The 14,220-nt window shown below is 52.4% G+C and overlaps 2 protein-coding genes across 5 annotated transcripts in view; both read left to right on the top strand.

Moving 5' to 3' along the window:
* HIPK1 (homeodomain interacting protein kinase 1) overlaps positions 1–8,977 on the top strand; it is a 51,450-nt gene extending 42,473 nt beyond the window's left edge. For 3 of the 4 annotated variants that reach the window (XM_053655879.1, XM_053655878.1, XM_037152377.2), the window contains 3 exons: positions 1,417–1,658; positions 3,193–3,323; positions 4,318–8,977. In XM_053655879.1, coding sequence (XP_053511854.1) covers positions 1,417–1,658; positions 3,193–3,323; positions 4,318–4,806 — 862 coding nt within the window. In that variant the 3' untranslated portion in view covers positions 4,807–8,977. The remainder of the gene's footprint in view (positions 1–1,416; positions 1,659–3,192; positions 3,324–4,317) is intronic. The other variant, XM_053655880.1, reaches the window with a different exon arrangement.
* Positions 8,978–11,201: 2,224 nt separating this feature from the next.
* OLFML3 (olfactomedin like 3) lies at positions 11,202–13,873 on the top strand. Its single transcript, XM_037152519.2, has 3 exons — positions 11,202–11,315; positions 11,930–12,215; positions 12,589–13,873. Exons 1-3 carry the CDS (start codon positions 11,202–11,204, stop codon positions 13,407–13,409), a joined length of 1,221 nt encoding a protein of 406 aa, XP_037008414.2. The 3' UTR covers positions 13,410–13,873.
* Positions 13,874–14,220: the final 347 nt, after the last annotated feature.

Raw genomic sequence — 14,220 nt, 5'->3', positions numbered from 1 at the left:
TGGGCTTGGGCTGTGAGAGGAAGGACTAAAAAGAGGTATTTGGAAGCACAGCTTTGGATGCGTGAGCCCAAACCCTCAAGTTTCCCTAACCGAGCACCGCACGTCGTCTGGCCCGTCACGTGATCGTCAATAGAATCAGTCCTTCAGACACCGGGCAGCAGGCGGGTGTTACGTTGTCGGGCTGCGCTGGCTCGGAGGCAGGTGGTCGGCGGAGACACAGCCCCTCCCTGTGCGGGGCTGTAGGGGCTGAAACCAGATTCGTGACAGCGCGTGGACGGCAGCTGGTTGGAGCGAGTCGGCAGATACGAGAGTGTTGGAGGCTCGTGCAGTTTCTTACTCTGAAAAGGCCTCTTTGGAAGAGGTAGAAATTAAATAGCACTGCCTTCCTTTTTTCTCCTCTGCTGTACGGTCTGAAAAGGTTAAGAACTTAAGTTCCAGATTCCTTCACTGAGAAGTTAACTGAGACAGAGTGGGCACATTGAAGAACCGGGACACACGCCTCTCAGTGAGGAAGTGCTGGGGTCGGTCGCCTCTATGGTCCTGACTTGGATTCTTCACTGGGCTTCTAACGTTAGACATGTCGAAGGGGGAGAAGCCACTTTTACGTGAAAGTGATGCAGGAGATTCACAGAGGCATCAGTCTGTATATAAATGAAGTGTAAACAGACATGAAAGAGTAATTTTAGAAGGAACTACTTCAGGAGGGCCATTTACAAAGTGGTATCTGCAGTTACAAAGTGGTATTTACACGTGGTGAGTAGACTGGACACTAAAACTTTTGAAAGTGGTCATTGAACTGATTGGGGAAGAGAAAAAGTAAACTTTCCAGTGAGGATGAGTATCCTGGTAGTGGCAAAAAGTTATGTAACGAGTGGGATTGCTTTGACTGGAGCCGAGTCTTTTAAAGAAAAAGAAAGGAAAACTAAAGTCAGTAAGGTGGGATCAATTTGTGAAGGAACTTAAAAAATAGGTTGGGTGAGAAGTTTGATTAGCTCTAATGGGGAACCCTTTATTAATCTATTGGAGTCATGAGGAAGCAGGTGTTGGAGGAGTTCTGTTGAAACAGCGGGGAGTGGGAATGGCGAGGTGGCAACACAGAGTGGCTGCGGGAGACCCGCCCTCTGGACGCGCTGGCTCCTGTCTGACCGCCTGCATGCCCTTGGTCAGGTTTCTTAGTTCTCCCAGGCCTCAGTTTCCTCATCTGCAAAATGGGGGGACAGTGCCTACTTCACAGAAGTGTTCTGATGATTCTGGATGTGTGGAGTGTAGAAATAGTGCCCGATGCATCATAATAAGCACTCAGAAGTGTTATAATTGTCACCGTCATTGTCACCATCGCCGCTACCGTGGCAGGACAGGAGGCCGTGCAGAAACGGTGCCCAAGGCGTTGAGGTTTCCCATGTCTCCTTCTCCCAGCTCCGGCCTGAAGGCAAGGTCGAATGTCATCAGCTACGTCACTGTCAACGACTCTCCGGACTCGGACTCCTCCTTGAGCAGCCCCTACTCCTCAGACGCCCTGAGTGTTCTCCGGGGCGACAGCGGGCCCCTCCCCGAGGGGTCCGGCAGAGGCGGGGGCGACGGCACCAACACCCGCACCATCATTGTGCCTCCGCTGAAGACTCAGCCCGGCGACTGCACTGTGGCCACCCAGGCCTCGGGTGAGTGTCTGCGCCTCGGGGGCCGTGCTCGCCGCGTGTCCTTCTGCCCGGGCAGAGACCAGCGGTGTAGGTGTCCTCAAAGGTTACTTAACTCAGAGCTTAGTTCCCTGTCTTAGAAAATGGTTTCTGGCCATCGGCTTACCTTTTCTGTGTTTATTTTGCTTGGGTTCATGAAAAACTGAATTCGTAGTCTCAGAAATACACACACTGTTGATGGGAGAAGGTTGACGAGGCGTGTGTTATATGGCAGGGGAATCAGCAAGCCTGTTCTGTTTTCACCACAGGGGATTTGCTTAGACGGTCCAGAGGTGGGCGGGAACCGATGCTATTAACAATGTTTTTGGAAAACAATACGTACTTCAGATTTTTTTCTCTGCCATTGTCAGCAGTGATGCTGTTCTGGGTTTTATTATCACAGTGATCACCTTTTTTTTGCTCTGTTGGATGCTGGGTTTAGGTCCTTGGGCCAGTACTGGGTACTGCTCACTGCAGTACCCGGTGCCAGATTTCCTCACTTCTTACTCACGTGACTTCCTGGTGTTCCTGGTCGGAAGGCCCACAGTGAGTTCAGGGTCAGAGCTTTGGCCTCCAGTCAGATGGAGCAAGAAAGTTGAGAGGAAGCACACACGTCTTAACCTCTTTCTTTAGCCCTGGAAATAGTGAGAACCAAATCGTGGCCCCACCCAGAGGCAAAGGGCCCAGGGGATGTAGTCCTTGACTAGGCAGCTGTTTCCGGTGGAAACTTACACAGCAAAAGCAGGGGGTGGGGGGCATGCATTTTTGGTGTCAGTATAGCTGTCTTGGCCCTGCTTGTGTGACTTGGTGTTTTACTGTGAATAATGTTACTACCAGAGACAGACGCTGGGTTCTGATTGGAAGGTATCGTGTTACGTGCAGCCAGCTGCCCCTTGCAGACAAGGCAGAATGTCCCTGTCGGGCTACTGAGCAAGACTGTTAGGAGCTCTGTCCGCAGCTGGGCCCAAAGGGAAGAGCACTCCACAGTCACTATTAAAAGCTCCAGCCTTCCTCATGGGAGCCAGGGTGCAAGATTTCGAAAACTGATTTGCTTATTCAACACCCCTGCAGTTTCTTAGAATTTGAAGACAGTGAGTGCCCAGCAAGATAGAATCTGGCCTTTCTTTAACCCCTTTCGATACTTAAACATCCTATTAGCCACATCCAGCTCAGCTTCACATGGTCCTTTCTACACTTGTTTAATCTCTTCCTACCTAAAATTAGGCCCCCTGGCAGGGGGGTGGAACTTGTGTTTGTATTTCATTAGTGCCTTGCATGTTACAGAAGATTAGATAATACCTACGGAAGTGAACAGGCTCAAGATCCCTTATGAGCTTCGTAGCAAGACAGAAAAGAAACGGATAGTACAGTCTGTGTCCTGGTATAAATGTAATGCAGGAAATAAGCTACACCCAAAACCTCACCTCTTGCCAGCCTCGCACAGACGGGGACTGAGGTTAGCCCGGTGATTCCGTGTGGGCGACTTCTTATCACTGACGGAGGCCTGACCCACTTGCAGGTCTCCTGAGCAGTAAGACCAAGCCGGTGGCCTCAGTGAGCGGGCAGTCGTCTGGATGCTGCATCACCCCCACGGGGTACCGAGCTCAGCGAGGGGGGGCCAGCGCAGTGCAGCCGCTCAACCTTAGCCAGGTAAGCGCTGGGCACTGCTGGCTTCTGCGCGGGGCCCTGCCGACTGTTACTCTCTGGAGGACCCCGCTTCTGGCTGGACCACTGAATAAAGCCAAATGAAGCTCCTTTCGTGTCCGAGCATCGAGTTCTGTGGCCGCTGTCAGATCTGCGTGTGCCGTGCCCCTTCGTCCCCGTGGGGGTGCGCTTGGGGTGGACAGCCCAGGCTGTCCATGAGTCCTTCTGGTCTGTCCTGGGAGATCAGAGAAATGTCTGGAATGTAGAATGAGCCCAAGATGCTTTAGTCGGCGTCTGGTTCTGGACCCCCATCCTTTGAGATCAGACTCTTCTTCCTTTATGTCCCAGAACATAAATAACTTGAGCTTCCCACTGTTTCCTGAGGCAAGAGACAGGGAAAAGCTTTCTGGCCGCCTAACCAGCCAGTTCTAGTCCTGCCAATTGTGTGAGTCTGGGGTGTGGGGCTTTCTCCTCCCGCCTGGGCGCGGCAGGGGGTGGGGGTCACTATTCTGTTTGTGTTCACTCTTTCCTCAGCTCAGATGCTGGTGCTTGTGTGATGTCTCCAAGTAGTGAGAAAGTGTGCGTGTGACGGTGTGACTGTGTGTGTGTGTGTGAAAGAGAGGGAAGAGCACGTGTAAGTGCAAATGTGAGCTCGAGTTAGTGCATGTGTTTTAGGCTCCACAATTCGAGAGGGATATGAAGAACTTAGAGAACAAAAGAAAACATTGCCAAGAAAGAAAGGTTAGGAAAAACTCAGACTCACTGACGCCAGAATAGGGTGAGTTGAGTCCACAGTCATACCCTGCAGGAGCGGGCGCCCCTCTGAGCTCTCGACCCTCCCCCGCCCCATCACACCCGAGAGCGCAGCGCTGCCCCCGGGCCGGGTTAGGGTCTGGGCTGCCCAGAAGCAGTGTGAGTTCGACCCTCAGCGCTCAGCTCGGCCTGTGATGCCCCGAACCCGAGTGACCGCGACTCCTGACGCCTTCCTTCCTCCTTCCAGAACCAGCAGTCGTCCTCGGCGCCAGCCCCACAGGAGAGAAGCAGCAACCCTGCCCCCCGCAGGCAGCAGGCGTTTGTGGCCCCGCTCTCCCAAGCCCCCTACGCCTTCCAGCATGGCAGCCCACTGCACTCAACGGGGCACCCACACCTGCCCCCGGCCCCTGCTCACTTGCCAAGCCAGCCTCACCTGTATACGTACGCGGCCCCCACCTCTGCTGCCGCGCTGGGCTCCACCAGCTCCATTGCTCATCTCTTCTCCCCCCAGGGCTCCGCGAGGCACGCCGCAGCCTACACCACCCACCCCAGCACTCTGGTGCACCAGGTCCCCGTCAGTGTGGGGCCCAGCCTCCTCTCCTCGGCCAGCGTGGCCCCTGCTCAGTATCAGCACCAGTTTGCCACCCAGTCCTACATGGGGTCGTCCCGGGGCTCCGCCATCTACACTGGATACCCACTGAGCCCGACCAAGATCAGCCAGTATTCCTACCTGTAGTTGCGGAGCCCCGCAGCCGCCCTCTCCTGGCCCCGAGCTCTTCACTGTGGGCTCCCGTAGCCTCTCCTTCACTCTCTCTGGAAACTCCGTAGCCAGCACCTTGCTCCGCAGGGGCCACTGAAGCAGAAGCGTTTTCTCCGGGGACCTGTGTCGGTGTCGACCGCGTCGCTGCAGCCTCCCAGAGTCCGCCCTCCTTGTCACTCTGTGTCTCGGTGATAGCAGTCTGGTGTTCAGGAGAGTTCGGGTGCCCAGGGAGGAATGATCATTCTGAAGTTACCCTCTGAAAAATATTTTGTCTCTCTTTTTCTATAAATGCTCATAAAAACAAGTGAAGCCCCTTTTTATTTTGTTTTGTCATAGTTGCTGTTTGGAGGGAAAATGCTGATGGAAGGACTTGAAATCTGGCAATAAGTGAGAAAAGAAAAATCATTACTTTTGCTGTTTAGGAACCAAGACTTAATTGCCTACTTTAAGAGTAGCTCTCACAAGTCCTCATCTTACTATCAGGCATTTTTCCTCAGAATTTTACTTTTGTTTGTGAGCTGTTTAAATCTGCAGTGCTTTGGTTCTGTTCTCATGTCACACTGTGCTGAAGGGTCAGTTGCTACTTCTGCGGGACGAGTGCTGCTCCGTGTCACTGCTGTGGGGTTCTCTCGGCTGCGCCTGGGTCCGGTCCACAGTGGCGTGTAAGGGGCAGCTCTCCGTCTGCCGGCTGGCTTCCCGCGAGAATCCATTCCTGCCGTGGGAACACAGAACACCCAGTGTTCTTTTTAAATGAAGCACCACGCGTTCTTTGAAAATTATTTTTTAAAAAGTCCTTCTCTGGTTCAGCTTCAATTTTATTATGGAAAAGCCATGTAGGTGGTGGTTATTGTGTGATGGCGGTGGTTTTATTATATGCAAAAATCTCTTCGTATTATGTGATACTGGCATTAATGAGCTTTGCCTAAAGATTAGTGTAGAATGAATTTTCAATACTACACCTCCTTTCTCCTCGCCTCCTCTCTCCCTCCTGTTGTCTGTGATTTGTCTGGGGAGCAAGCTGAGGAATCTGAAACCAGATGAGAACATTGTGTGTAGCTTTTATACCTAGAGTAGCTTCCTTTGTATGCCAGCAGCGAATCGAATGCTCTCTTATTAAGACTTATACAGTAAGTGCATGTAGGAATTGCAGAAAATATTTTAAAATTTTATTACTGAATTTAAAAATATTTTAGAAGTTTTGTAATGGTGGTGTTTTAATATTTTGCATAATTAAATATGTACATATTGATTAGAAAAATATAACAAGCAATTTTTCCTGCTAACCCGAGATGTTATTTGTGATCAAATGTGTAGTGATTACACCTGACTTGTGTGTTTAGTGTGTGTCTGACCCTCCAGTGTTACCCCGGAGATGGCACTGGTGCCTCCATTGTATTTAAACCAAAAGGAACTGATGCCTGTTGGAATGTATGTGAACTAATTGCAGGTATATTAGAGCGTATCACTGTAGTGCTGAGTGAGCAGGGGCACTGCCTGCGAGGGGGGAGACCCTTGGAATCGTTTTGCACAGGTGTGTCTGGTGAGGAGTCGTGCGGTGTGTGTCTCTGCCCTCCCTGCCCCCCTTCCCTTATTGTAGTGCCTTACATGACAGTGTGGAGGTGGGACAGTTTACAGTGAGCCCGCCTCAGGGCGGACCAGCCAGCCCGGCGGGGCCCCCTCCGATGGCTGGGATTTGTCAGAACAGGACGAGCAGCAGCCGTCGGGGTGTCCGTGCATCGTCCTCGGCCTCCCTGCCGACGCTGAAAACCAGAAACAGCAGCTCTTCTCCTCCGCTGTTCTGCCCCCTTTGCGTTTCGGCCTTGCAGCCAAGCTCTCCCAGAGCCGTTCCCCCCCCCCCCCCCCGTGGCTCTCACGGCGCATCGCTGCCCTGTTGCTGTGAGCACCTGGGGAGCCGTGAGGGGGGCAAGCCAGGATTTACTAGGCATTTCTCCTTTTTAAAAAAGTATGTGCAATCACTTGGAGAATGAAATTCCCCCCCCCCACTTTTCCCATGGGGCAGTCCTTCCTGCAAATAGCTGACATTCCTAGTGAAATATTTGCCTGTCGAAAAAAACATGTAACAGATGTGTCTAAACCAAAGAGCCTGTCGTACTGCTTCCCGTGTCCCCATACTACGAGGGGTAGTTGGGTGATGCCACTGTGGCAGGGAACTCACAGAAAGGTTTCTTCGCTGGTGAAGAGTATGAAGAAGGAACCAAAGCCAGCCGAGTCACTGGGCTTTTCGAGGTTTCTTTTTAACAACGAGTATATTCTTGGGGCCCTTCCAACTGTGAACTCGTCCTTGGACTCTCAGCTCCTGCACAGATCTGGGTCAAGTAGAGGGTACTGGGGATGGGGACGTTCCTGCCCGTCAAAGATTTGGGGGAAGAAGGTTAATCTAAGATACAGTGTTCCATCTGAACTGAGAGTGACATTCTCGAGGGGTAAGTCTAAGACCAGTTCTTTGTGGAGATGGTGCCAAGGAGGTGCAGGATGGAGCTGGGAGACTGCGTGGGGGCCGGTCAGCGAGCTCTGCACCGGGGCGAACACCAAGGAGCTGTCAGGGTACTCGGAGTCTTCACTGTAAGGAGTCGGGGCTTCCAGGACGGGGCAGACCGCCAGTACAGCTCCCAGGAACATGCCGGAGTTTTCTGTGTGTTTTTAAATCGTACGGAGTTGTGTTTTCAGCACTCTCTTGGTCAGGACACCCAAGCAGTTAGTCTAGTTTCTGTCATTAGTGTTACACAGAGTTCTGGTCGGCGCGTGTGATCTCCGTGTCTCCTTTTTGCCAAGCACATTCTGATTTTCTTGCTCAAGGGCAGATCTGGTTTCCAATGGAATCGTTTTTGTTGTTGTTCCTTATCTTTCCTCTGCAAGGGATAGGAATTACTGCTTTTTCAAGAAACCAGATGCAGGGGGGAAAAAAACCACAAAACACTCCACTCCTGTCCCCCATCCAATAGATACATCATTTAAGATGTAGAGGAAAAGACAATACCAAGATCTTCTATTGCTACCTTAATCATCTTGCTAGCGTTGTGTGGCTTTAAGGATTTTAGTGATTTTCAGTCTTAGTTAATAAGTTAGCATTTTGGACTTACTAAGATAAAAATCCCCCTGTGTCTGCTGAATATGTATGTGCTTAGTGTGGCTCTGGACTGTGCCTGGGGCTCGCCGTCTCTGGCCCTGGCAGGCCAGGAGAGGCCCTGTGAATTCACTGAGCAGCTGGCCGGGGCACAGCTTCTGTCCTTCAGGGTGAGAGAGAAAGTGGGGGAGTGTGAAGAGCAGCCACTTGAGGCTCGTCAGGACCCCTGATCACTCGAGTTTTTAATAGCTCCCAAGAGGGGCCGCTGTCCGTGCTCAGCTGAGAGCCAGCCCCAGGAGCAAGAGCTCCTTTCCAGACCGTTCTGGCCGCCCATCGCCATCCATTGCCCGCCCGAGAGGGGCTGTGCTTGGCTGCCCTTCACCAGGCAAGCACAGTAGTGGGTGTCTTCTTCGGCGTTATTATGCAAAAACCCGCGGTTAGGATGGTTTGTTTTCAGTTGGGAAATGGAGTTGCCTCTCAGTGACAGATGCGGCCGAGCCTGCTTCCCGTTTCGGTTTTGTTTTGAACTGATGGGTGGTGCAGCATGTGTACATGCTTGTGTGTCGCTAAACTTACGTAATGTGTGGTTTTGATTCAGCTCGAAAAATGATCTCACTACGTGTAGCAGTTCATTACATGTAATGTTAGTAACTCCTGCTCTGAACCCTTGATATTGCGATGGAACTCCAACTTTATTAAATGTATTTGATATGCTAGTTACTGTGTGCGATTTACACTTCTTTTGCTTTCCCCCTTTTCTGGTTGTGTGCTTCCTTTTACAACAAGCCTCTAGAAGCAGTTTCTGAGAATTACTGAGTTATGTTTGTAATGCAGATGTACTTAGGGAGTATGTAAAATAATCATTTTAACGAAATAAATAGATATTTAAAATTTAATACTAACTACGGGAAAAGGGTCCATTGTGTAAAACATAGTTTATCTTTGGATTCAATGTTTGTCTTTGGTTTTACAAAGTAGCTTGTATTTTCAGTATTTTCTATATAATATGGTAAAATGTAGAGCAATTGCGATGCATCAATAAAATGGGTAAATTTTCTGATCCACGTGGCTGTTTCTGACTTTTGTTGTGGGAGGCCCCATCCTGCGGGATTCTTCCGGCTGCCGCGGGTGAGAATAAGTTGACCCTGACAGTCTGTTCTTCCAGTGGGGAAGGGGGTGGCGGTTCCTTCCAGTGCAGAACGCCCGAGCCCTTCTCCTAAACGGCTTTTATTGAGATACGTATGTGCCGGGATGTATGTCAAAGGGCTGTAGTTACAGTAAACAGATACTGTTTATAGATAACAACTGAAGAAACACGGAAATCTGCCTCCGGTCCGGGTCTGCTAGATGTGCTGATACCAGAGGATCCTTAAGGCATATTTTCTAAGATACAGAGTTCAGTCCTTTGGCTTTGAACTTAAACATCTGGGTTTACAGCAGCAGGGATGTAGCAAAGCAAAGCACAAAGCAAGCTTCAAAGGATACAAATGTAGATATTTCAGGTCTGATTGCTGGCGGGAACCCTCCCTCCGTGTTAGTATGGGGTGGGGCCTGCCTCTCGCATTCCTGGCGTTCAGCCGAGACTTACAGGCAGTGTCTCGCTCAGGGCTACAGTCTCCAGAACCACACAAAGCGGTCCCTGATATTTCATTATAGGGGTAGAAGGGGGATCAATAAAAGGCATCTTTGGAGTACCTAAATACACTTGAACATTAGTAGACAAATGATACATTCGAGACAAATTTATTTTTCATACAGACCCCATGACAGAAAGGAGTAGGCATTGCTAAGGCGCGTTTCTGAGAATGGAGGTCAGGACCCTGACTTGCGGTCATCGGGATCCGGCCCTTTCAAAGAGGCAGAAACATCTGACCCAGGCTAATTGAACTCTGTTTCCTAGCATGTTCCACCTAACACCTAAAGTGGCAGGATAAAAACAGAGCTCACCACAAGAACATGCTCCTCTTCCCTCTGTTCAGGCCGCACTGTTAGAAGCAAAGTCCTTTTCAGAGAAGGAGCCTTTCCAATCAGATTTCTCTTGACTGTAAAGGGAATAAACTTGCTCCAGACAAAGAATCAGAGAGGTTTGTCTGGATCAGTGATTGCAAGTCTCCGAATAAATGCTGCCTTCACTGGATCCCTTTTGACACACATATTTCAGGCCACGTTAAAACCTGCAGTGGCCTCCAGTGCGTTTGGGGCTCCTGAGGCCCTAGCTGGGATGTAGAAGTAAGAAACATTCAGAAATACTTTGGGGCCATAACAAGAGAGATGACCAGTAGTCCGTTCCCATTAGTAGGGAAGTCGGGACACATTTAGTTTGAGTTACACTGCGCATACATATTTTTCAGGTGTTTTTCCTGAATAACTAAATCAAATTAGTGTCGGCTTGCTGAACACTCCCCAGTTAAGAACAGGCAGTACCTAGAACCTTTCAGGCAAAGGGAAGCCATATAGAAAGGCTTTGCTGTCAATCACGCTTCCAGTTAACCAAGATTTTACTTCTTAGAACTTTGTTTTGTTTTCCAAGTTATTTTTGATCTGTTATACTTTCATCTTAGGCTAAACCAGAGAGAGATTGGAATAGCCCCGTAAGCAACTGGGTAGTGTGTAGGGAAATCTGCATTTTAACGATGAAAACTATAAATTCACTCTGCTTGGCTTGCTTTGTGGAAAATTTCACACGAAGTTCAAGTCAGCCTCGGTTTCCCTATTAATCTTGAGATGAAACCTGAGGTTTAGCACTAGATGGCGCCAGTGAGCTATGGGAGAAGGCCGTGCCATTGGCTACTGTGGCCTTTCCCCCTCAAACCTCATCTCCCCGGCTTCCAGCTTCCACTGAACAAGGGGGGAAAAAAAAACCAATCCGTGCCGTTACTGCTGGGAAAGGGAAGGACTAATGAAGGATCTTTCTTATGTCAGCGCTGGAAACCTAAGACATGGGAAGAGTTGGCTGTTTTCTCTAGCTCCTTTCCCTGGGTGGCCCCCCAGGAGGCCCTGCCCAGGGGTTTCCACCTCCTCCCCTCTCCTGGGGAGCCCACAGCCCAGGCGGGAGGTGGTTGAGGCTTCTGGCTGCTCTGCAGCGGGGCCATCTGTGTTTGATCAATCCAGGCAGGAAGGAGGGGGTAGGGGCTGTAAAGGGCCTGAGCATTCCAGAGTAGTGAGAGAGACCCAGAGGTCCAGAAGGACAGGCCCCGCCCCCGCCCCGCCTCCAGCGCGGACCGGCGCGCTCCAGCGAAGAGGTGGCCCGCACACGACTGCACCCCCGGCCCGCTCGCCCGCTGCCATGGGGCCCGGTGCTCCTCTCCTCATCGTGCTCCTTCTGTCGTGGTCGGGACCCCTTCAGGGACAGCAGCACCACCTGGTGGAGTACATGGAACGCCGACTAGTTGCCTTAGAGGTGAGAGACTCCTTTCTCTTCTAGCCCAGTTTGTCAGGCATCTAGGGAGAAGATTGGGCTCTGTAAGAACCTACAGAAAACCCCACCTTTTAATAAGAAGATCCTCTTTCCCCACAAACTCAGAGCAACTCACACCTTCGTGTTCCCTGCCCCCTGCCCCCACCCCGGGATTAGATAGACCTGAGGGACGGAGAGGAAAGGAGACCTAGGAGGTGGGGATGCATCTGAGGATGAGCTGAGGATTCTGTTCGAGTTGCAAGCACCCAGGCAACTTGCTGCTGTTTTAACCCTTTGAAGTCTGTAGCATCCTAATCCCAGGAGAATTGTATGATGGAGCAGAGACCCCTGCCCGCCCCAGAGGCTCCGGGACTCAGCGGCCCGGCTCACGGAGAAGGCAGCCCGGAGGACACGTAGTAGGGCAGGGGCCAAGGTGAATCTGAGCCAGGCTTTCTGCACACTTAGCGTCTCTGAACATCTGGTTTCCTTTCTACGGGGGTAGAAGGGGATGTTGCTGCCTGGCTGAGTGTGCTGTTCCCCTTTCCTGGCTCCCTGGTCGGGCCTCTCCCTGCCTGGGAGTTGTAAGTCTGCAGCCCTGCACCCTCCCGTCCCTGCAGGAACGGCTGGCCCAGTGCCAGGACCAGAGCAGTCGGCATGCCGCTGAGCTGCGGGACTTCAAGAACAAGATGCTGCCGCTGCTGGAGGTGGCCGAGAAGGAGCGGGAGGCCCTCCGAACTGAGGCGGACACCATCGCTGGGAGAGTGGACCGTCTGGAGCGGGAGGTTGACTATCTGGAGATGCAGACCCCAGCTCTACCCTGCGAAGAAGTTGACGAGAAAGTGGCGGGAGGCCCCGGGACCAAAGGCAAGGGCAGAAGAAATGAGAAGTACGATATGGTGACAGGTAAGCCATCGGAAGGCAGGCCCCCGACCCGTGCTCTTGCGTGGGCAGCAGCCCGTGTGCAGGGATCAAAGCCCTGCAGGCAACACCGAACTGCCCTCAGCGTCCCCTTCTTCCCCCTTGCCCCAGTCTGCTCTGGCTGTGTCTTCGGAATCTGCCTTAGGGCAACTCTGCAATGACAGGTCCCCAAGGCGAGTTGCCGTGGGCCCAGGCCCCGAGGTGCCCTTTCCCCTCGAGCCACCATAAGAGTGAATGCATCCACTGGGCAATGCGCACTGTTCTCCAATGGCCCACCCAGGGGGCGGAGGGGTCTGGCATTGGGCATCTGACTCTTGCCTGTATTTCCTTGTCTTGTGCTTTTCTCCTTCCCCACCAGACTGTGGCTACACGATCTCTCAGGTGAGGTCAATGAAGATCCTGAAACGGTTCGGGGGCCCAGCTGGGCTGTGGACCAAGGACCCCGTGGGAGCCGCAGAGAAGATCTACGTGCTAGATGGGACACAGAACGACACAGCCTTTGTCTTCCCGAGGCTGCGTGACTTCACCCTTGCCATGGCAGCCCGGAAGGCCTCCCGCATCCGGGTCCCCTTCCCCTGGGTCGGCACGGGGCAGCTGGTCTATGGCGGCTTTCTTTATTACGCCCGGAGGCCTCCCGGAGGACCCGGAGGGGGCGGCGGGTTGGAGAACACTTTGCAGCTCATCAAGTTCCACCTGGCAAACCGAACCGTGGTGGACAGCTCCGTGTTCCCAGCCGAGGGCCTGATCCCCCCGTACGGGCTGACGTCACACACGTACATCGACCTGGCAGCTGACGAGGAGGGCCTTTGGGCAGTCTATGCCACCCAGGAGGACGACAGGCACCTGTGTTTGGCCAAGTTAGACCCACAGACACTGGACACAGAGCAGCAGTGGGACACGCCGTGTCCCAGAGAGAACGCGGAGGCTGCCTTCGTCATCTGTGGGACCCTGTATGTCGTCTACAACACCCGCCCTGCCAGTCGGGCCCGCGTCCAGTGCTCCTTTGACGCCAGCGGCACCCTGATGCCGGAAAGGGCAGCGCTCCCTTACTTCCCCCGCCGGTATGGCGCCCACGCCAGCCTCCGCTATAACCCCCGAGAGCGCCAGCTCTATGCCTGGGATGATGGCTACCAGCTCGTCTATAAGCTGGAGATGAGGAGCAAAGAGGAAGAGGTTTGAGGAGGCAGCCTCGTCTTACAAATCTCCCGTCTCCATACATTTATATCCCCACTAAATTTCCTGTGCCTCATTATCCTGACGTGGGCAAGTTGTAGTTCAAATCTCGTATTTCCAGCCAATGGAGGCCAGGTTCTCAGGGCCTCTTCATTCCGTATGGGATCTTGAGTAGTCCTTTTGGAGCTAAAAGAGGAGAGAAACCCTAAGGGCTCACTCTTCTCTCCTGCCCCACGTCAACAAATTTCAGGCCAAAGATGACCCAGAACCAGAGCTCCGACCCTCGTATGGGGGCGACCCCAATGAGAGGCAACAGGGTATTTCTTGCCTCAGTGTGAGCTGGAGGCGAGAGGACTGGGAGACAAATTTCAACCCTTGCCGTCTCTCCCTTTGGCGCCCTCAAGAATGGGACTTTTCTCCACCTTGTCTTGTACTGAAGCGTCTTGCATTAAAAGGAAAATCCACTGCTCCTCGCCTGTGTTTGTTTGGGGCAACCCTCAGGTCCTGTTTCCACCCCATGACCCTCTATTTCCCTCCTCCACCCCATCCCCGCTCCTTCAGCCACACTGGGGACTTGGCTGGGATTCCTGGCTGCGGGAGAAGGAACTTCTCTAGTTACAGATTTTACTGTGAGGCACCGGGGGAAGTAGCCGAATCGCACCACGGGAGGAGGCTGGGCAAACTTCTCCACACCCCACTCCTCCCCAGCAGCCCCCCCCCCCGAGCCCCCAGTGGCACCGTGCCTCTGGCCACGAGACAGCCCAGGGGCAGAGCTTCCAATTCCAATTCTCAGAGGTTCTCAACCAGAAAATGGGTT

This window comes from Artibeus jamaicensis, unplaced genomic scaffold (genome assembly GCF_021234435.1).
Source record: "Artibeus jamaicensis isolate MK-2021 breed Jamaican fruit bat unplaced genomic scaffold, CSHL_Jam_final scaffold_1689, whole genome shotgun sequence".
NCBI classification, from domain to species: domain Eukaryota; kingdom Metazoa; phylum Chordata; class Mammalia; order Chiroptera; family Phyllostomidae; genus Artibeus; species Artibeus jamaicensis.
Note: the sequence above shows the minus strand (reverse complement) of the source record. Positions and strands in the feature narration are given on the sequence as shown.

Coding starts and splice junctions, on each gene's coding strand:
- OLFML3 (XM_037152519.2), top strand. CDS start 11,202: ATGGGGCCCGGTGCTCCTCTCCTCATCGTGCTCCTTCTGTCGTGGTCG. Junction 11,316..11,929: donor GCCGACTAGTTGCCTTAGAG/GTGAGAGACTCC, acceptor CCGTCCCTGCAG/GAACGGCTGGCCCAGTGCCA. Junction 12,216..12,588: donor GAAGTACGATATGGTGACAG/GTAAGCCATCGG, acceptor CTTCCCCACCAG/ACTGTGGCTACACGATCTCT.